Here is a 22,173-nt window from a genome sequence, read left to right as displayed (position 1 = left end):
TATTTTATTCATCTTCAGGTGGTGTATTATGCCTGTACCAAACTTGTAAAAATTTTTGACATTTTCTATCAAAAAGACATTTTTTGTAACTTTATTTTATTTATTTTTATGTGGTGCTGAGGATCAAACCCAGTCCCTCACACGTGCTAGGCAAGCACTCCACCACTGAGCCCCAGCCCCAGCCCATCAAAAAGACATTTTAAAGACACACATCCTCTGATATTATAACCTTTAAAAAAAGAGGTCATTGTCCAAAGCTGTCTCAACCAGTGCTTCTCAAATTTTCATATGCAAACAAATCACCAGGGAATGAAAATGGATTCTGATTCTGCAGGTCTGGGGTGGGGCTGAGCATTCTGCATTTCTGCCCAGCTCCCAGCTGACACCTGTGCTGCTAGAACCTGGGCCACACTTTGAGTAGCACTGTTGGGGGTACGCATTCCTGGGGCAGATAGCTTGCTACATGTTTAAATAAGAATTGACTTCCCGCACCTCCGAGCCCCCTGCTAGCAGACTGGGAGAGCCCGGGAACCATGCAGCATTAAACAGAGGTCCAATTTTAAAAGACAACACTCAACTCCATTTGTCTTGTAAAACTGATAGAACCAGTTTCTGACCCTGGTGTGTCCATGGTTACCAGGTTCATGACCCTGCCCAAAAGACGGAAAAAAACACCCAAGTAGTTGGAAGGTAACTACCAGCATTTGGGTAGCCTGGTGGAACCGTGGCACAGCATCAGACATCTGCTTTTGTTTGTAGAACAGGTGGCATGTGCCCTTTGTTCCATTTCCTTTCTCCCCCTCTCCTGAGTCGCCAGGCCCCCACCTGCCTGTCCCAGCTGCTGGTGAGGGCTGTTGGTCATGTTTGTTGGTCCTCAGATGATTGAGATTAAAAGTGTCTTAACTTGTCAGATTAAATACGCCTGCCTCTGGAAGTCTGAACTGAATGTGCTGGGCAGAGTCCTCGGATTTTTTTGTAGTGGGAATTCAGTCATCTTCATGGAATCCTTGTGTGCTTTGCAACATGGATGTGCTTAGATTTGCATTCTGCTTTGAAGTCTAGAGACTTCTAAAAAGAGAAAAGACATTGCTAACACCACATAGATCTTCCTGAGGAAGTTGAAATATTTATGTGACCTTGAAACATAGGACTTGTGCATTTGGAAGAAGATGGCTAGGCTCTGTAGACTGCTGAATTTAAAAAAAAAAAAAAAATATATATATATATATATATATATATATATGTATATATATACACACAAATACATATATATAAAATGCAAGAAATCACAAACTGCTAGGTGGCATCTAATTCTACTTTTAATCAACAGTTTGGGAACTGTTGATTAAGAGGTGACCCCTTGTAGTCATGTGATGAGTGGCCACGGTTGTTTCCTGGGAGGTGAGCTTCTCCGTGTTTCAGATTTGCCAGCTACACAGGCACCACTGGTTTCCCCCGTCTGCTTTGCTGCCTTTCTCTTCTTGCTTGTTTCTGGTTCCACAGTTCAGCTCAGCCTTCCTGTGGCACAGTCTGTAGGCTAGTGATGCTTCCAGGGAACCTGAGGGTACGGGGAAAAGGCCTTTGTGGCCAGGGGCCATGAGGGATCAGCACTTTGGATCTCAAAGTTAAACTGTTACCCTCCACCCAGTTTCCCCCAGTGTCAATATCTTGCAAAACTATGATTTAATACCACAATTAGATTTCTTCTCTGCATTACAGGAAGCCCATAGTCCTTTTAAGTGGAATTGTTTCATTTAAAAAGGCTTTATAATGTGCTATTTAAAAAGAGCAAGCTATAGAAAAATGTACAGTATGATGCGCAATTTTACAAAGTTCAAGAGAAACTGCATGTGTTTTCTGGAGATATACACCATATGTAGTAAAATAAAGGAAAGCAAAGCAATTACAGAAGTCATGTCTAACTGTCATCTCTAGGGAGGAGGGGCCGTGAGATGGAACAGGCATTGCTCACAGGCAACAGATTTGGTGGTGCTCAACTTCTTAAGTTGGTGGATATATAGAATTTTAGTGTTCATCTGCTTTATAACCTACATGTATATTTCTCTTCTAATAGTATCATCCTTTGTCATAATAAGAATGCTTAGAAAGCAATGTCTTAGCATAGTTCTCATTTTTGGCCCCTTTGTATTAATATTTTAAAATTACAAAAATAATAAAAGGAACCGAAGAGGGAGGGAACTTCTACAACCCTGCACCCATGACACAGCTACTGTTTCATTTTATGCTCCCTGTACAAATAGCTATGGCTGTTTATGTTCTTAGTTATAATTGCAGTGCACGTAGCTGTTCATCTTACACAGTGGACTGATGGTCTTTCTATAGGGTGGTTTTCATGGCTTAGTGGTATTCCCATGAGTAGAATTCCCTTGGTGGAATAAACTGTTTCAACTTCTCCACTGTTCCAGAGCATCGTCAGGATTCTTACATTTATTCCACAACTAATTCCCTACACTGAAGTCATTCTGCTACATACTAGAATTATAATGATAAGCCCAAAGAGCTTTAATCTCCATATGCTTGTGGAACTTAGAATCTAATGAAGAACAGTTCCTGATATTTTTTTTTTGCATTTTGACCCACATCTGTCCTTAGACTTTAACTTTTTATTTTAGTGAATTTTGGATTCACATGTTATTGCAAGAAATGAAACAGAGATTCCATTATGCCCTCCACCCAGTTTCCCCCAGTGTCAATATTTTGCAAAACTATGATATAATACCACAAATAGGACATGGACGTTGAAACAGTCCACCAGTCTGATGGCACCAGTTTCACGTTTGTTCATTTGTATGTTTGTCTGTGTGTCTGTACGAGTCTTCTGTGCCATTTTATTACATGGTAGGCGGCTGCAGCCACCACTACCATCAAGACTCAGAACAGTTCTATCGCCAGGATACTGCATGATACCCATTTACAGCTATAACTATTTCTTCTCTTCTCCCTAGCAATCATGACTCTGTTGTCTGTATCTGTGAATCACACATTGTACAACCTTGTAGTATTGGAGTTTTTCACTAAGTGAAATTTCCTTGAGATCGTCCTGGCTCTGTGCATCAGTAGCTTGCTCCTTTCAAGACTGAATAGTATTTCACTGTATGCATGTATTCATATGCCTGTTGAAAGACATTTGGGCTGTTTCTAGTTTTGTTCTGCCATGAATAAAGCTGTTGTAGACACCTCCTTAGTCTTTATTATGATGATTATGTGGAAGAGGATATTAGTAAGACTTTTGGCCTCTGTACCCCAGCCACTTACTTGTGTCTATTCCCGTATTTGGAGAATCTTTATTGAACCCAAAATCAGCCTCTGATGAAGAGCGTAGTGTTTTGACTTTAATATTTTGTACCTTAAAATACATCAGTTTTACCAGGTGCAGTGGTACACGCCTTTAATCCCAGCAGCTCAGGAGGCTGAGACAGGAGGATCTCAAGTTCAAAGGCAGCCTCAGCAACAGCAAGGCACTAAGCAACTCGGTGATACCCTGTCTCCAAGTTAAAAAATATAAAATAGGGCTGAGGATGTGGCTGAGTAGTCGAGTGCCCCGAGTTCAATCCCCAGTAACCGCCCCCAACAAAATACATCAGTCTGTGTGGCTAAACTCATCTTTTGTTCTTATATTTATTTAGTTATTGTCTTAGTCTGTTCAGACTGCTATAAGAAAATACTGTTGACTTGGGGAAGGGGAACTTGTAAATAATAGGAAATCATCTCTGCAGTTGTGGAGGCTGGAAGTCCAAGGTTGAGGTATCTGAAGATTTGGTGTCTGGAAACGGCTTACTTCCTGGTCCATAGACAGCTGTCTTTTGGTTATAACCTGATATGGCAGAATGGGTGGGGGACCTCTCCTTTAAGAATCCCACGTCATTCACTTTGGGGATATTATCTCAACAGACTCACTTCGGGGGACATGAAGTGCATCTTCGTAGCAGTGAAGCGTATCCTCTTCCCATCTTCATTGTTCTTTAGAACTTATGAGGGTGAACCCTGGTTTTCTCTTGGATTGCTTGTCCCTGAGGAATGGGGACCTGCAGGAGCCTTTCTAGACAGAGAGGTTTCTCCATAGACACTTGCTCAGTGAATGCCTTGATCCTTGGAGTTGATGGGAGGTATTTGAAAGGGTTGGGAGACTCAGAGGGCGGATAAGGCACATCTGGATTTTAAGCCTAAAGCTCTGATCTTACTTCTGACCTCTGAAAAATAAACCTCCAGAGTTTTGAAGCCTCCTTCAAAACCAGAAGCAATGGAACAGTATTGCAGCATGTTGGGTTTGCTGTATGTCGATGGAGCCCTGGAGCTGGGTGCACAGCAGAGCAGGAGGGAGGGAGCACAGGCACCACTGTTCTGCTGCAGGGAGACTCTGGTTCCAGTGTGTCTTCTGGAATCTCACGAGTCTATAGAGTAGAAAGCGCGTGGGCCACATGGGGGGTGGTGCCAAAAGGTGGTTTGGTGACCTGTTTGGTTACTAAGTGTTTATGATGTAGGTCAGACGCTCAGCTGCTGAGATTTTTATTGTTTTCCTTTTGAGTGGTTGGGTGCGGTCCTTGCTTTCCGAGAAGGTGGAAAGTCCAGGAGCCCCAGAGGCTGGGGAGTCGCTCTCTTGCACAAGTGAAGCTGGCCTTGGCCACATGACGACTGGCCAGCAGCATGTGCCCAGAGACTTGGTCAGTGCAGGGATGATGTGACCTTGGTGCCTTGTCAGTGAGCTGGCGGGGAAGGGGGGCATCCCTCGAAGATGATGGCAGTACCCTGGGTGGCTCTCGTTTGCTTTTTACTTCTTTTTCTGTCCCACTGCTCTTGAGAAAGTCTAAAATCTTCACCTGGGAATAGTAAGGTCTGAAGTCTGATTCTGATGTGCTTGTCTCAGATTCCTCCATGCTGTGAACACATTCCTCACTCTGCGGTCCACACTTGGGCCACCTTCCCCAACTTCCCACAGCGCCCCCAGGTCTGTGGCGTGCACTGATTATTGTGCCTGTAACACCAACACCTGCAGCAGTCATGTGGACTGCAGCCCTCAGTGAGACCCAGCTTGCTCTTGGAAGCCTTCCCGAGCTTCCACCCCCCACCCCCCAACCTGGTGCTGTGGCATACATGCATTCCTTCATGCCGTCCTCACCTGTGATGGTGGCCCTGACTCTCAACTAGCTGCCATCAGCATCCACCACCCCAGACTGTCCTGAGGATGATGACCCTGTTTCTGTTCACTGTTGACTCTGTAGTGCCTGGTGTAGCACTTGGCACGCAGTAGCTGCTACTCCTTAAGTATTTCCCGAATTAAAGACTCAAATCAAGAAAATATTGTGACATGGAGTTTATTATTGTAAAATGGACTTAGTGCATGTTTTTAAGGGCCAGTTATATATGGCTATAAAATTATTGAAGTGTCTTAGAAGCCTGAGAACCATAATTCTTTCCTTTTTGTTTTTTTTTCTTTCAGGCGGGGACCAGGGCTTACTGAACACATTTTTTAGCAGCTGGGCAACAACAGATATCAGAAAACATCTGCCATTTATTTATAACCTAAGTAGCACTTCTGTATACTCCTACCTCCCAGCATTTAAAGCGTAAGTGCGGGTTGCTTCACTGCTGTGGGACAGGGAGGGTGGGGGACTGGGGTGAAGGTTCTTTGGGCGCTTCATTATCTTTTTGAGGGAAATCCCTGTTGGGGACCTGGGGGAAGTTTTTCTCTTGTGAGAAACGGATGGGAGAGGTTTGATGTCATCGATTGCACTGTGATTGGAGTAAACTGGGGTTCCTGAGCTGCCTGGGGGACAGGGTTCCTATGGACACTGGGTGCCCAACCTTAGGTGACGCCTCATGCTGGTCTGGAATGCAGAATGTGAGGTCCACAGCCCAGGCACAAGCCTCCTGCCTGCAGGCACTGCCAAGTGTGGGTCTCCTTCTCCCTGAGAGTGTGAATTGTGCCTCCAGATGGGTGTGGGGAGCCTGGAAACAGGAGCTCCATGGGCCGTAATTTGGAGTGAGGGATTGGAGCCTGGTACAGCCACTTGGTAGATGGTGACCAGGGCTGGATGGGCAGCAGCCTCCGCCTCAGGGTCTTCCTGAGAGGTAAGCATGCCACTCAGCCAGGGGAGCACCTGGCCTGCCCCTGGAGCTCAGGAAGTGGGAGCTTCTTGTCATGTTGGTTGAGAGCCAGCACAGAGTTCAGACCCATTCCTAAAGCCAGGGCGGGGGCTGTGTCCTGCTCTGCCATTTACCCGCCATGTCTCAGTCCCCCACATGCTGAACTAGGAGGAAAATGGTGTCTGCCTCTTTGGCTGTCAAGAGGAACAGTGTGTGGGGCTGGGGTTATGGCTCAGCAGTAGAGCGTTTGCCTCGCACATGCAAAGCCCTTGGTTCGATCCTCAGCACCACATAAAAATAAATAAAATTATTGTGTACAACTACAAAAAAATAAATATTAAAAAAAAAAAGAGGAACAGTGCATCAGTGCACATCGAGTGCTCACTGGACATCTGCTGTTTTGGTAACGTCCTCGTGTGGCACGGTCCCTGGTGCAGTCCTGACTACCTCACTCTCTCCTGCCCTCTAGCCTCTGACTCATTGGTGTAGAACTTGAAGATTCAGATTTCTTGAACAGGGGCCTAGCTGTCAGGCTGATCCTGAGCACTGAAGCCCTCAGTTGGAGTTGGGCTGGTCTCTGCCATCCCTGTGGCGCAGGGACATTCCTTTAGTGAGCCGGAAAACAAAGGGCCTTTCACTCTCCAGGTTGCAGACCCAGAGCCTTCCATCCTCCTTGTGCTGCAGTAATGAGAGAGTCTGGCTATTTGTGGGAGTGTTTCCTTTTCTGTTCTTTTTCAGGGCACACTCTGTCAGCGTCCCCCAGATAAGGGTGACAAGGATCATACCACCTTGTGTTCTGTCCTCCCTGCTCCTTGGCATCTGCTTCTGACTTATTATAGCCTCCCAGTCCCCCTCCCATCTGCAGGGATGCAGGCAAGCTCCAGAACCTACCATCTGCACCCGAGTACAGCAGACCAAACAGGGCTCCCTGATATTTTCACTTCTGAGTCCTTGACCTCGGAAAATACAAATCTGCCTTGCCTGGGATGGTGGGCCTGAATTATTTTAATCCTTATTGCCTCATACCTAATGCTGCCATTTTGAATAACGTTTCTGTACAAACCATGTCAGCCTAGCCCTCCAGAGTAGAATTTGTCAATAGCAGGGCAGTTGCTTATAGCTTAATTGACTAAATTTAGCTTAGCAAGCAAAGAGGTGAGAGTGTTTGATAGTGGGACCATTGCCCGGTGAGCAAGTGTCTTGGGATGAGACATTGGGGAGGCAAGTCTGACATCTCCCAGTTGGCCTGAGTGCCCAGTCAGAGAGAGCCGAGTGTTTAATGGGTAACTGTTTCCCTGTGGTTTAGTTTGACTAAACCATTAACATGGGAGAATCAGAGCAGGTGGAAAGGAGTTTACTTTGGGGCAGGGAGATTGACGTCTGCTATGATGTTGACTCCCTTCTCTTAAGAACCCAGTTGTTTTATATCCTGTAAATTAATTTTCCAGGAAAAGTTTCAGGTCTAAATTACCAGAATGGCTGGATGGTTTCTTGTGTCTGGCTCAATGAATGAGCTCTAATTTTGGAAATCTTGGTTTATTGCCATTAGCACGGAGTGTGACGCTGTGGAAATGGGGAGCGTCAATGTGCGTTGGCCAGACGTCAGCTGGCGGACAGGAGCAGTGCGGCTTCTGCGCAGGGCCCTGGGGACATTCACTCTACACACCTGTGACAAGACTGCTCCAAATGATGCCTCCCTGGCCCACTGCCACCTGTTAAGGAGTATTGAACGCAGACCAGAGAACTCCTTTTCCCTTCTCTCTGCCACAACACATTTTTGCTTTTCTTGCAGAGAACTATCTTCAGGGGCTTTTTTCCTTGTATTTCCTTACCCTTGAGGAAGGAATGAAGAGATGTAGGAAGTAGCTTTTATGTTTTAGGTTCGGTCATCTAAGTCCTTTTGCTGAAGTAGCCCATGCTGAGTGACAGCTTCCATAGCTGGTCCTCAAAGAACCTGTGGCTGCAAGGCCCCACTACTGGGTCCAGAATGACTGCCACAGCAGACTCCAGGATGAGGTCACTCTGTCATAAGCGGACTTCCCTAGGTTGCCACGGTGGTGCAGGTGGAATGGAGACCAGGGAGTGGTTTGGAGTAACTTGGGCTTGGTGGCAGAATAGCTGGAGAATCTGTCTCAGGTCTCCAAATGGCTATGCACCATTAGGTCACCAAGGCATATCTAGACATCCCAGAATGTTGGGTCTTAGCTATCTTAGAACAGTGCAGCCCTTGAACAGTGTGCTATTATGTGAAGTTTCAGCTAAAGAACAGCCTGATTGAATCAAACTGGACATGAATTTGAGCCTTGAAGTGGTTCATATCTAATGTCTTTCTCTACATATCATATGCACAGAAGAAAGCACAAAGGAAACAGACTTGATAGTTTTACACTTTGAATATAGCTTCTGAAAAACAAATTTAGCAAGTAATTTTTCTGTGTAATAGAAGATCATCTTTAACATAGACTAATTTGAGAGCTAAAATGTTTGGTTTAGTCATTATTAAGTTAATTTGTAGTGTATGCATTGGAAAACAAGTTATATATATGTTTCTTAATGAAATACTATTATTAAAAGTGCCATGGATGGTGTTTGGGATATAGTTGACTTTTAATGAATATTAGTGGTTTTTTTGTTTTGTTACATTTCTCCAACTGGAGGGTCTGCTTTATTGACGTACCATAGAATTTAGTTTGTGAATAGTGCTTAAAAAAAAAAAATCTCATTTGTCTTTTTAAAATCTCATTTGTCTTTTTAAAATTTGGTGCCGTTTAGCTTTCTGTTATATCCTCTAACAGATTTTTAGGTTATATCATGCTCCATAAAATATGCCTCAAGAAAAAATGCAGAATTTTCTGGTGTTGCTTCAAACCGGTACAGAAACAAATGGTCAAATGGATTGACTAACAGCCAGATTTACAAAATACATTTCATGTGGACACTTTACGCTATGGCTTGAGTTTAAATATGACCCCAAACCTGGTCTACTGAAAAATCTTTAAATTCTTACAATTATTTTTTTTTAACTTTTTTGAAGCTATTCACATACATTCCTTTTTCAAGAATGAGTCTTATTAACAAAGACCTCATCACACATATTTTAAATCAGTACTTCCCTGATAGAAATCAAACCTCAGGTTTTACGGCTCCTGGGAGCCCCCCACCAGGCGATGGTTCCTCCTGTCCCCTGGCCCTGGACTCCTGCTCTCCCCAGGACCATTTTCTGTGAACCTGTAACCTTTGTACGTTCATTTCTTTTTATATTCCTACCTCCTGGCCCCCAGGCCTGAGGCTCCTATAGTGTGGGCCACTCTTCTTTTCCAGCCTTTTGTTGACCTGCTGGCCATTTTGCCATCGGGCAGACCTGGAGCATGGCTCACCGCAGGCCCTGAGATGAACAAGACACACCTGCTCAGGCGAGCAGTGTTCCCTGGCCCATAGGGCTCGGCCTGCCTCGGGTCGATTCTGGAGGAGGGGGCCAGCCGCTGTATGGGTGCCCGTTCCTCTTGTCTGGGTGTTAGAGGTGCCTGTGTGCCCACTTCTGAATGGGCCCTCTGGTCGCTGCTAACTTCATCTCCAAATGTTTCGTTTTTCAGAAGATCTGTCCTCTGCTACCTGTTCTGCTGACCTAAATTTCATCAACAGCCATTACTTGTTTTTTTTTTTTTTCTCCTTTTTATCTGTCCTGTGGATTGAATCCCAGGGCCTTGAGCCTTCTAGGCCAGCTTCACTCAGTCCCCGAGTACACCCCAAGCCCCACCCCAGCCTTTAGATGCTGCTCTGACGTCAGGTAAAAAAGAGCTCCAGGAGCTCCCGAGCTCCTGGGCAGAAGAAGTGCAGTTAGCTTAGCAGTACCACTTCAGTGACTGGCAGGAGGGAGCAGGAGGCAGACCGTCCTCAGAGGCCGCAGGCCTGTGGGCTGCATGCTGTATTTGTGCCACAGACAGACATGTTTCTACTATGCAAAATTTTCTTTTTTATTTTTAATTCAATGATCAATGCTTAAAATTTCACGAAACCCAGGTTTCTAACTTCTTTTGAAAAAAAATCAAGCATGCGGTGGGCTGTGTCACATGTGGCTGTTGGGGGGGGTCTGTGCCCGAACAATGGAAAGGAGTTTCGTCTCCTGAAATGGGAGGGAGGTGAGGGAGGCAGGGGGGCAGGGATTAGGGAGAGATGTGCAGAGTGTAGGGGCTTTGGATGCAGGAAGCTGGGTGCTGTGGAGGGTGGAACAGGTGAGTAGATAAAAGCCAGCTGGGAGAGAGGAAGTGGAGAGATGATAGTGCAACCAAGGCAATAATCACCCATGGAGAAGAGTCCTAAGATGGAGCCCCAAGGCAGGACAGTAGGGGGAGAAGGGACAAGGTGAAGGGAGACCCTGGGAAGTGTGGGGGCACAGAAGCCACACAAAGAAAATGTTTCAAGGAGAAGGCACCCCTTCTCAGATAAGGGGACAATAGAGAAATGGCACTGGACATGGAATGTGGAGATCAGTGGTGACTCTGGCGGTACTTCTGGTGCAGTGGCAGAGGAGGAAGCCTGATTTAGCCCACCCAAGGGGATGGAGACAGTGAATGCCAACAGGTCTTCTGAGGCACCTGTATGAGTGGGGATCAGGAGAAGGTGATGGCCAGCCACTGGGTGGGAACACGGGGTCCAGAGGGTGGTAGTGGTCATTTTGCAGACAGCAGCATTGCTGCCTGTTTTTATGTGGATGGGATCGTGCATGCAGCGGGGGACACTAGAGTGATGTTCTTGAGTAGGTAAGGGGAGGTCAGGGGCCAGGACATTTGGCCTGGGAAACAGGAAGGAAGGAAAGCAGAGTGTGGTGTGTGCAGATGCTGCTAGGTGTTGCAAGTTTTGGTTCAGTGAATGAAAGAGCAGTCAGCCAGCAGTGGAAGGACATGCCCACCCAGGAGTCCCCCAGGTCCTGGCTGTGTGCATCTTTCCCTCGCCTAGTTGGTAAAGGGAGCCCAACCTGGTAGTCAGTGTCGTGGACCAGATCCTGATCTAAGGTTATTGAAGTCCAAGTTTGAGTGCTGACATTGTTCTGATTTTTGGGGCCCCATATAGAGGATTGGCTTGCAGGGCAAGGACGGGTTGGATGTGTCCCTGATGGCCACTGTTGTTTACAGCTGGGAGGCAGCTGTATTCTGGGGTGGCCCCTGGGCTCTCTGCAGCCCCAACTCACCCACCACCCTCCCCAGCATGATCCACCCTTGCACATGTGAGTTTGTGGCTCCTGGTGTAACCTTGGGGTAAGAAGGAATGCTTTGGTGAGAGGGCAGAGGTGGCTAGTGGGCTGAGGGGGAAGGGCTGTCCCCCAGTGTGTGGGTGAGTCTGAGAAGGTGCACAAGAAAGAGGACATGAGTCATCATTGTGGGTGAGAGGATACTTGGCAGGGTCACCATGTTTTCCAGAGACATGTTGCACAGACCGTGCTCCTTCCCTGTCTTGTCTCTAATTCATCATCGCATACAAAAAGGCTTAGGGAAAACGCGAGTTGCTGCTGCGTGGGGTCTCTTGTGGATTGATTCCTGTTTCCTTCTCAACAGCTCTGTAGCCACTGCCACATGTCACCAGCTCCATTTCTCCGTGACTAAAGTAGTCATGAAAATTCTATCTGGTCTTTTGGTAACACCAGGTCACAGGGATTACTTTAACGGCTAACATAAGCAGTATTATTGCTGGCTTGGGTTCAAACTCGGTCTTGTGATCTGGATGACTCTGGAGAGATTTTATCAAGTTAAAATTAGAACATTTATTTTAAGAGATGGACACAAGCTGAGACGAATCCCCCTCGCTGGGTCAGAATGAATGGCTCTCAGTAGCTTAGAGACCATTGTGATGTGTACCCAACTTTTTTTTTTTTTTTCATTTGGCTGGCTGATAAAGTGGTGGATAAATCAGGGAGTGAGTCAGTGAGTCTTCTGGTTACCCTTGTTCCGGGTGGAGGTCAGTTAAGCTTCGTCTTCTGATATCAACATTTCCCTTTCCTATTCATCTGCTGTTGTGCTTTTAGCTGAGCCCTTTAAATTCTGATAACCTGACTATGTTGCCTTTGGTGGGGAAGATGCAACTCTAGAAAAACATCTCAGGTTACTCTTTTGTGAGATGTACCCCAAAATTTGCATCTATGCTAATTAATATATATTAATCATGCAGAGGTTTCGGATGACACTGGACAATAATATATATTAAATATATATTAATTATATATTAATTAAATAATTATAATATATATATATTTTTATGGAGCTGGTTCAAATATGGGTATTAGTAGTGCTGGGAAGTCGCTCTTCCAAGGAGCTGCACATCCCTAGTCCCTACATTTTTTTTTTTTAGAGAGGGAGAGCGAGGGAGAGGATTTTTTAATATTTATTTATTTATTTTAGTTTTTGGTGGACACAACATCTTTGTATGTGGTGCTGAGGATTGAACCCGGGCCGCACACATGCCAGGCGAGTGCGCTACCGCTTGAGCCACATCCCCAGCCCCCTATAATTTTTTTTATTATTATTTTAAGCAAGAAATAATTTCCCCTTTACCCTACGACCTTGCTCCCACAGATATCATTTTGGTTTGATTATTTCAGATTTTCATCAGTGACCCAGGGGTGAACTGATGGAGGTGACAGAAAATGATGAAAACATTCCTCAGGGAACATAATTCAGACTGAAAAAGAGTGACTCGAGACTCACATCTAGATTAATTGAAACTCTAGGTTTAAAAAAAAAAAAAAAAAAAAAGCCCCAGCATTTGAGACTTTGATTCGTTTTTTTTGTGTGTATGGTGTGTGGTCCTGAGAGCCTGTCGCACAAGCCCTCGGGGCTCCTCTGCTGTGTGATTGATGCTGCGTTGCCTTGGGTTAGAGCCTGGTTGCAGCCATCCCTCCAAAACCCTCATGCAAGGGGGTGGGAGTGGGCCCAGCCCAAGCCCAGGACACCCTGTTGGTTTCCATGGATGCGCTGGAGGACCTCCTTGCTTCAAAATGCCCAGCCTGCCTTGGCCTCCCCCTGTCATCCTGTGTGAGCCTCAAACTGTTCCCCACTGAGCAGCCACCTGAGTCCACTCTCTCTTGGCCTTCCTGCCACCTCAAGGGGCCCTGGCTGGCCCAGACCATACACGAGCACCGTGGCTCCCCAAGACCAGTGCTTCTCCCACAGTCCTCGCCTCCTCCTAGGGCTCCTGCTGCTGTCCCTTCCCACAGATGTTAGGTGAGTGGCAGCTGCAGTGATCTAAATACCTAAAGCATCCAAAACCATTCCCTTTCCTTCCTGGACAGAAATAGGGCTGACCACAGCTTGTCCGGTGTCATCCGAAACCTCTGCATGATTTCTCTTTCCCTCCACATCCTCCTGCTCCTGCTCTCTGTGCCTCCCACCCCTGCATCCCTGTGAGCTGCTTCTCTTGTATGCTACTCGCATAAGATATTTGTTTTGATTTGTTGCAGAATCAAGGTCACTGCTGGGGGCATCTTCACACTTTAGAGTCCTACTCCCCTCTCTGTCCCTTTATTCTTGGCCCCACCTTTATTGCACCCAAGGAATGTCTTGCCTTAGGGCAGAATGGGCAGTTCATCCACACTTGGAGCCCCCAAAATCTGTTTCTACCTCCAAAAGGCTCTTCAAGGAATTCCTTAACATGAAGGCTGCTCTGTCGGTGACAGGTCTTCCAGCAGATGCAGTTATTCCTGTTAGGGTACAAGAGGTAAAGAATACATCTTGAGGAACAAGGGTCCTTCTCCTGGCCATAGAAGGAAACAGGGACTTAGCATTAAAGAGACCCTGGAAAGCCTGGATTCATGAAGGTGGAGCCCAAGTTCCAAGCACAGAGAGATGTAGGATGTGGTCTGTCCCCAAAAGGCATTCCTGTTGGCATTCAAGAGGAAGGCCTTGGGCCACACGGGAGGTATCTATCTAATCAGCTTGAATCCAGGGAGGTTGGGAGGCTCCTAAGCCAGTCACCCGGAGGTGCTGAGCCACAGGATGGAGTGGGGCACAGACAGAGCAGAGGCTGAGGGTGTGCTCCTTCCCACCACAGAGGACCTGGCCTTCTCAGTGGGCAGGTGCAGTGGACCTTCATGCCCTTTTTCTTCGTGAGCTCTGAACCACCACTTTATGGACCGCAGTGCTGGAGAGCAGCTCGGGAGGACTCAGACACTGCCCACACTGGCCCCTTAGGAGCCGCCCTCCCTTTTCCCCCTAGACTGTGCAGACCGCGTCCCAAGAACAGGCCTTCTCCAGACTGTCGGTGGTCAGTTGTGTGCTTTGAAACTCTTTCTTGTTGGTGACTTTTGTTGCTGGGCCCTCACCTGTGCTTGGAATATCCCTTTTCCACTTTAAAACTCACCGACTGTGAGTGGGGAGTGACTACGATAGACTAACAGACGTCACTGTCAGTACCCTTACAATCCTGGGAGGATCGATCTCACAGCAGCCCAGAGCCTCAGTGGAATCCAAGCCCTGTCACTCACCAGCCATGAGCTCCTAGACCCTTATTCAACCTCGTGCCTTGGTTTCCTCACATAGTTGTTTTGGACATTAAATGAGGTAACCCATGCACGTGCTAACCAGCGCCTGCCACTTACGAGTGTTCACATATGTGAGCCGTTGCTCTCACTACTGCTGGACGTTCGTGAACTGTCAGGAGAGCCCTTTGAGAGGAAGAGTCCACAAGATGTTCAAGTTTTCCTTTATTTTAGCTAGCACTGCTTCCATGGTACAAAGTGCATGACGTTTATGTTAGGTACAGGCTAATGTGAGTGTCAACATCAGGACAGGTTGAGGCTGAGAGTTGATTAACAGGAGGAGAAAGTAAGTACATGGCCCTGGGCAGGGAAGTTGAGTCAGGAGAGGGGAGCAAAGGAAGGGCCAGAGACCTGTCTGTCCCTGTGCACTGTTCAAGTGGAAGGGTTTGTGCTGCTAAGATGGGGCAGTGCCTGTCCACCTCCAACCCCCAGCACACAAGGTGCAGACCTCTGGGTGGGTTCCCTTGCTTCATTGAACGTGTGTTGAAGGGGTTATCTGAATCCTGCCCGTCTTTCCCTGGCATCGTCTGGTCCCTCCTTCCTGCACAAAGAGTCCTCTGAAAATCCCACCTGCAGTCCTTGCCTGGGAATTCCCAGTCCCAGGCGTCAACAGGGCCCTTGGAGTCCTGGCCGGCTTCCTCACTTGTGCTGCTGTTACTTATTTTTCCCTGTGTGGACAAAAGCATCCTGGACACATGTGGAGCATAGTGACTTAGGTGTGACAGTCGCCTGTTTACTGACAGTTGCTCTGTGCTCAAAAGTGGGTATGATGATTCCTGACCCTTTAAGGATACAACTCAGCATGTAGGGGGTTAGAGGTCTCTATCAAGTGTTCCTTTCACTTTCAGAAGAAACCACATAAAAAAAGGAGGATCTTTACAGGTAGACTTTCTTTTTCTCACGGATCTCTGGAGTGGCCGCATGGTAGCGCTCAGGCCTTAGAAGCAAAACCACTAGATAGATCCCACCTCTGGCAAACTTAATAGCTGAATGGCCCTGAGAGACTTAGTCTCTCTGAGCTTCAACTACCACGTTAATAAGGTCTATCTTGTAGGGATATTATCATTCCTAATGACGTCATTAAAGAAGTTGGGGCCCAAACATAGCAAACTCTTAGATGGTAGCCATTTAGCAGGTCCCCAATATTTGAGGGAAAAAAAAAAAAAAAGCTTTAAGAGTGAGGACCATCCCCTGAGCAGAGTCTGCTCTGGCTTGATCTCATGGTCAGACCCATTGGCTCCCTCTGGGGTGGATCTGCGGGACTCTAACTTGGATGCCCGCTGCCCAGGCATCTGCCCTGCATTGCCTTTCTTTCCTACCTGGAGCTTCCTCTCGGTCATGCTCACAGCAGTGTTGTACCTGATGCTGGCCACCTTCATGCCTTGAATTCCCTTACTGTCATTAGCTGTCCCAGCCTTGGAACTGAGTCGCCCCTGCTGTCAGCACCCCTGCAGGCTGGCTGGGTGCCCTCCCACCCTCTTGAGTTCTCAGCACTCGCTGCTCCTGCTTCCCCTTTGGCACATAGTCATCTTTTTAAAAATTTTAATCATTTTTTTCTTTTTTTCTAATTTTTAGAAGTCATTATTGCATAACAATTGTGCCTGGTAGGTGGGATTCACCGTGACATTCATACATGACATAACAGAGCTTGGCCAATTTCTTCCCCCAGTGCTTCCCCTTTACTTCCTCTTCCCTCCTCCCCGCACCTGACCTCCCTCCTCTCCTGTTCTTTCTATTTTTCTGAGATCCCTTTCTTCTCTCTAGCTTCCTTGTGTGGCCCTCAACTTCTGAGTCTGGCCTATTTTGCTTAACATGATGATGTTCATTCATTTTTCTGCAAATGACACAATTTCATTCTTTAAGGATGAATAAAATTCCACTGTGTATATATACCACATTTTACTTACCCACACATCTTTTGATAGGCCCCCAGGCTGGATCAGTAACTTGGCCTCTGTGAATTGTGCTGCTATAAACATGGGTATGCATATATCACTGTAGTATGCTGACTTTAGTTCTTATGGATAAACACCAAGGAGGGATATGCCGGGTCATATGCTGGTCCATTCCTACTTTTCTTGTGGAACCACCATACTGATTTCCATAGTGTTGCAGTCATCTTTATTGTTGTTTTGTTTTTATATGCATCGGTTTCCTCCTAGCTAATACCAGACAGCTCTTAACTCCTACTCTTTTCAGGATATAATTTATTGTGAAAATATGGTATGTATACAAAAGAATGTACATCAAAAAAAAAAAAGGTGTAGTGTTTTAAAATACCCACCACCCAAGTTAAGAAATGGAATAACACAATAGGGTGATCATAGGTAACAATAATATAGTATATATTTCAGAAAGCTGGAAGGAATTTCAAATTTTGTACCATAAAGAACTGAAAAAATGTTTGGGGAGATACACAACTTGATGTAACTATTACATGGTGTATAAATGTATCAGAAAATCAGTTACCTCATTAATATGTATATTTTTAATGTTTTATGTATCAGTTAAAATAATTTTTAATTTTAAAAAAGAAACAGGGCTGGGGATGTGACTCAAGCGGTAGCGCGCTTGCCTGGCATGCGCGGGGCACTGGGTTCGATCCCCAGCACCACATAAAAATAAAATAAAGATGTTGTGTCCACCAAAAACTGAAAAATAAATATTAAAAAATTCTCTCTCTCTCTCTCTAAAACAAAGAAAAAGAAAAAAGAAACAGAACACAACCAACACCTTGCAAACCCCTTTTCAGCCCTTCCTAATTATAGCTTCCCCTCCCTTCCGCAGGTAACCAATATCATCAAATATATATGGATTAGTGTTTTCTAATCTTAAACAGTACATTTTTTATTTTGCCTTTATGTAACTGGAAGCAATAACTGGAAGCAAATGTATTTAATTGTTTGACTTGATTTTTTCAACACATTCTTAAAACTGGCCTGTTCGATGCAGGCTGCACGGAGCGTTCCACAGGGAGAAGCTGTCATTTCCCAGAGAGGGGGTGCAGACCCCAGCCAGGCTCCCCTAGGCCATGCTGCCTTCTGCTCACATTCCACTGGTGGGTTCACGCCAGAGGACCATGTCCATCTAGAGTCAGGTGGCCCTGGCTGTGCAGGCTGGGAAGAGCATGGGTTGGTTGAGCAACAGCCTAATCTGACCCATGGACAAGGCCTTTTCCGGTTTGACTGTTTCAAATGGTGCTGCTGCTGTGGCTGTGGCCCACTCGATTATGTCTCCTGTTGCACACGTACCGGCAACTGGAGGGTATACACCTAGGAGCTTAGCGCCTAGTAGTGGGGTATTCCCAGCTTCACTGGGTGATACCAAACCTGTTCTGCATCGCTGTGCTTTCCCTGTGTGCCATGAACCTGTGCTTCCGTTGTGGCACTGACTCTCTGCTGCTGTGCCATTTTTGTGTGTTATCTTTAACACACGATTGAATGCTCTTAACAGCATCTGCCTTGAAGTTTTGCAGCGAGGTCAGTTCTTTTCCAGCCGCTCCTATAGGATGGAAGGGGCCCTGACACAGCTGCAGCACAACATGCCGATTGTCTTCTTGTTAGTACTCAGAATCCACTGACCACTGTGTTTACTGGCAGGTTTGGTGCAAGTGCCAAGGTGGTGCATTTCCTGGGACAAGTCAAGCCGTGGAATTACACTTACGACGCCCAAACAAAAAGTGTTAAAAGTGAGTCCCACGATCCCACCATGACTCATCCAGAGTTTCTCCACCTTTGGTGGGACATCTTCACCACCAACGTCTTACCTCTGCTTCAGCAATATGGCCTTGTCAAAGACACCTGCTCATACCTACATGTGGTAGGTTCTCTTTTTTTCCTTTCATGTACTTTAGTGCTGCACTCATAAAAATGAGGCCCAACAGTAGAGTTTGGGAATATTTAGTTGCATTTTAAACACAGAGATAAGGTTTTTTGGAAAGAAAGCAATGACCATCATCATGCAACATGATGATGGTAGATTGTGGAAAATTTCATTAGAAAGGTTTTTAGTTTTCTTTTTTTTTTTTTTTTTTTAAATAAACACACATGTATATGTTGTAACTATAAAATTATTAACCCATTATTCATAAAAAGACTCGAAGATCATGCCTAATGGAGTAAATTTATAGAGAACACCAGGCCCTGGGGGTGGTAGAGGCTTGTCTGGCATGTGTGGGGCCCCGATTTGATCCCCAGAACTGTGAAAGAAGAGAATGCCTCATCTAGTGGTTTAAAAACTTCAGATATTATTATATTTTATATTTGCCATCTGCTCAGATTTCAGTGAAAAATCACAATAGTATGAACATACAATAAATACTTTTCTCAGGCTGTTTTGATTTCCTGTTTGTACTCCTAGTATATAAGCCCCTGAAAAAGAATCCCTTTGTAGGAAGGAGAGAACACGTTCCCATCTACAATAGCAGCCTTCTTTAGCGTGTTTTCTGATTTTAAAGGTCTTCCTTTAAGATTTGTCCTTTGGACGAATTGAAATAAGATGAGAAATTAGAGGCCGAGTGTGGTGGTGCACACCTATAATCGCAGCAGTTTAGGAGGCTGAGACAGAGAATCAAGAGTTCAAAGCCAGCTTCAGCAATGGCAAGGCACTAAGCAACTGAGTGAGACCCTGTCTCTAAATAAAATACAAAATAGGGCTGGGATGTGGCTCAGTGGTCGAGTGCTCCTGAGTTTAATCCTTGTTACCCTTCACCTCCCCCCCCAAAAAAGATGAGAAATTAAGATGTTACATATAAAGTCATAAAAATTAGAACCAATGGGTAAATTACAATCAGGTAATCTGTTAATTACCTGACTAAAGAGATTATAATATTATGAGAGATTCTTTTCTACAGTAGCTTAGCTTTTACTCATGTCGCTATTATTTGTGCCAAAATGTAGAAATGAGAAAGGGAGAAATAACTAACACTTTCTCTGAGTATTCTGTATGGATCATAGAATAACACTTGTACTGTAGTTGGAACAGTGTCTGGTTCATAGTAAGTGCTTAGTAAAGTTAGCTGTATTTCTTTAACCCTTAGAACTAGACTGTCAGTAAGTACTATTATTGCTAAAATCTCCTTCTTAAAGTAACTTAAGGCTTAAAGTAGGTAGTTACCTAACTTGTCTTAATTAACAGACTATAGTAGCAGGACTGGAACTCAAATCCAGATCTGAAAGACAGTTATCCTCACAGAAATTTGAGATGGACCTTCTTAAGGTGTACCTCTATTGCCCAGAATGAAGTGTAGCATTGTTAGGGCAGAGGATGGGAAAGCATAATTTAAATGGTAAGGCACTATAAATTCGATCCAGTACACTTGACTAGACCTCAAGGCCCTTTTTCCTGGGGAAGGTCCTTGGAATTGGGCAGAGTACTCCGGAACAGCCTCTCTTCGTCACTGCTGTTCCAAGTGAGGCAAAGGCAGGATCAAGTGTGATCCCTGTGTTGGCCCAGCTACCCGACGTGTGTTTTCCCAAACCCTTTGAAGCTCTAGTGTACTTAAGTACATACACCGACCCTTATGCTTCCGTATGTAGAGAGCAACAAAACAGGTGTTCAAAATTTGTTCCACCATTTTCTTTGTTAATAGTTGTGACTATTCTTATTCATTCACCTTCTTTTTCTCTCTGCTGAGATTTCCAGTGCCTCCCCACTCGAGTGCTCTTTGCAGGATGGCATTGGCAATCTTGTAGGGCACACCTGAAGACGTTGTCTCCCATATGGAATGTGAATCAGCCAAGCCTCACATAGAGTAGACTGGCCCCGTGTGCTGCCTCGACACTGTTCTTTCTGCAACCCAAGGACTGAGAATTATGAACCAAGGGAAGGTGAAGACAGGAATTGAAAGAGTTGTTCAAAACCAGACAGACTAACAGAAACTACAGGAATAGATGTTACTTGGTAATCCAGATGAAAGCTTGAGCAGGCAGAAAAATGTGGTACATAGTCCCAAGCCATTCAGCTGTGCTTACAAGTGACAACCTGTGTACCTGATGTGGCTCTCTGGGCAGGTTCCTCAGAAACATATCACTAGGTATCATTTTTGTTTAAGTTCTCAACCTTTCCGAGCCCACAGATTGAGGACTGATCATGAGACGTGTTCCTTTGTCCACCCCTCTTACGCTTTCTAATGAACTGTTTGCAGCTCTCAGACTTGGTCTATACACTGGCCTTCTCTTGTGGCTTCTGTAGAAAGGTATGCAGAACTTAAACTAATTCCTTTGTTCTCCCAATGTTTTCACTGAGTCAAGAAGTTTTCATTTCGTTAGGAAAAACAACCATACGACCCTTGTATCTTTGTGTCTTTTTTGTTTGTTTCACGTAATGCTTTTCAGTTTTTGCTATAATGCATGATAATTCATCCTGGCTTTTCTCGCATACTTCACTTTATTGCATTCTTGAAAATCATCTGACTTCGGCTCTCAAGGACTCTCTGTGCTCTCTCTTTTAGGAACATGTCTCAGGAGCCGTATCACATATGTCCCTCGGAGAGAGCCCAGCTACACCTCAGCCCTTTGTATCCTCAGAGGAGCGGAAGGAGCGGTGGGAACAGGGCCAGGCTGATTACCTAGGAGCAGATTCCTTTGACAACATCAAGAGGAAGCTGGACACTTACCTCCAGTAGCAGCGTGGCCATCCTCCTGTGGACACAGCCACTTCACAGCCACCTGTTTCTGACACTTAGCATCTAGAGTGGGCTGAGAAGTCTGTTATAGTTGTTAAGGCTTTCACTAAAACTCATCAGACAAGGGCTTCTTGCAGGACGACAGGTGAGAACTAGGCAAAAATTGTGAAGTTGTCATTCTGTTATGGACAGTGTTCTGCTTTGTAACCCTAGACTTACTTAGCTAACATTTCAGAAATTCGCAATATGGCAACTGCCAACATACGTGGTAGGGGAGGCCCACTATTGACATTGAGATGGCTGTTCATCTCAAGTGTGCAGAACCAGGCTCCACACCCCTCTCCCTCCAGAATGGGATGTGGCATCTGCCCCTTGCTTGCTTGTCACACCTTGCACTAGATGTGCATTTTGCAACTGTCCAGAGGCTGCTAGAGTGATACTTGTGCTTTCAGGTAAAGGCAGCCTTTAATAACACTGCCCTGTGACTCATGAACACATCGACAGGTGGCATCAGCCCGCCTCATCTCCTAGTCCTATTGTCTGAATAGTTCACAGTTTTCCATGCACCGTGAAGGCAGCATGCTGAAGCTTTTGTTCAGTTCTGTATATCTGAAAATCGCAGTGTGTTCTCTGATGGTAACCTGCGGTAGCATCCTGTATGAAAATAAAGACTTACTGCCATATCTTGGTTGTTTAAGTATTTCCCCTACCTCACTCTCATAAAAAAAAAAAAATCAATTTGAGAATTTTATAATTTATAGAATTTGCCAGTCTCAAAAAATAGTGTAAAGCTTGGCATGGGTAAATGCATTTAAAAGTATTATCGAAGATATTTAAAGCTAATGTTCTCCAGTGGTGGTGATGGGTCTGACAGACGGAGGAAGGTGAGATCAAATTTATCTCGTTTGTCATCCAC

General features: G+C 45.4%; 1 protein-coding gene across 2 annotated transcripts in view; it reads left to right on the top strand.

Annotated features, from left to right (window-relative positions):
• Gyg1 (glycogenin 1) overlaps window positions 1–21,940 on the top strand; it is a 34,137-nt gene extending 12,197 nt beyond the window's left edge. The window contains exons 5-8 of one of the 2 annotated variants that reach the window (XM_058574950.1): window positions 5,459–5,585; window positions 18,232–18,451; window positions 20,778–20,828; window positions 21,084–21,940. In XM_058574950.1, the coding sequence (XP_058430933.1) occupies window positions 5,459–5,585; window positions 18,232–18,451; window positions 20,778–20,828; window positions 21,084–21,257 (572 nt within the window). In that variant the 3' untranslated portion in view covers window positions 21,258–21,940. The remainder of the gene's footprint in view (window positions 1–5,458; window positions 5,586–18,231; window positions 18,452–20,777; window positions 20,829–21,083) is intronic. The other variant, XM_046431253.1, reaches the window with a different exon arrangement.
• Window positions 21,941–22,173: the final 233 nt, after the last annotated feature.

This window comes from Marmota monax, unplaced genomic scaffold, assembly GCF_021218885.2.
Source record: "Marmota monax isolate L192 unplaced genomic scaffold, Marmota_monax_Labrador192_F-V1.1 WCK01_AAM20220418_F8-fsc00022, whole genome shotgun sequence".
Taxonomy (NCBI): Eukaryota; Metazoa; Chordata; class Mammalia; order Rodentia; family Sciuridae; genus Marmota; species Marmota monax.
The sequence above is the reverse complement of the archived record's forward strand: the minus strand, read 5'-3'. Positions and strand labels throughout refer to the sequence as shown.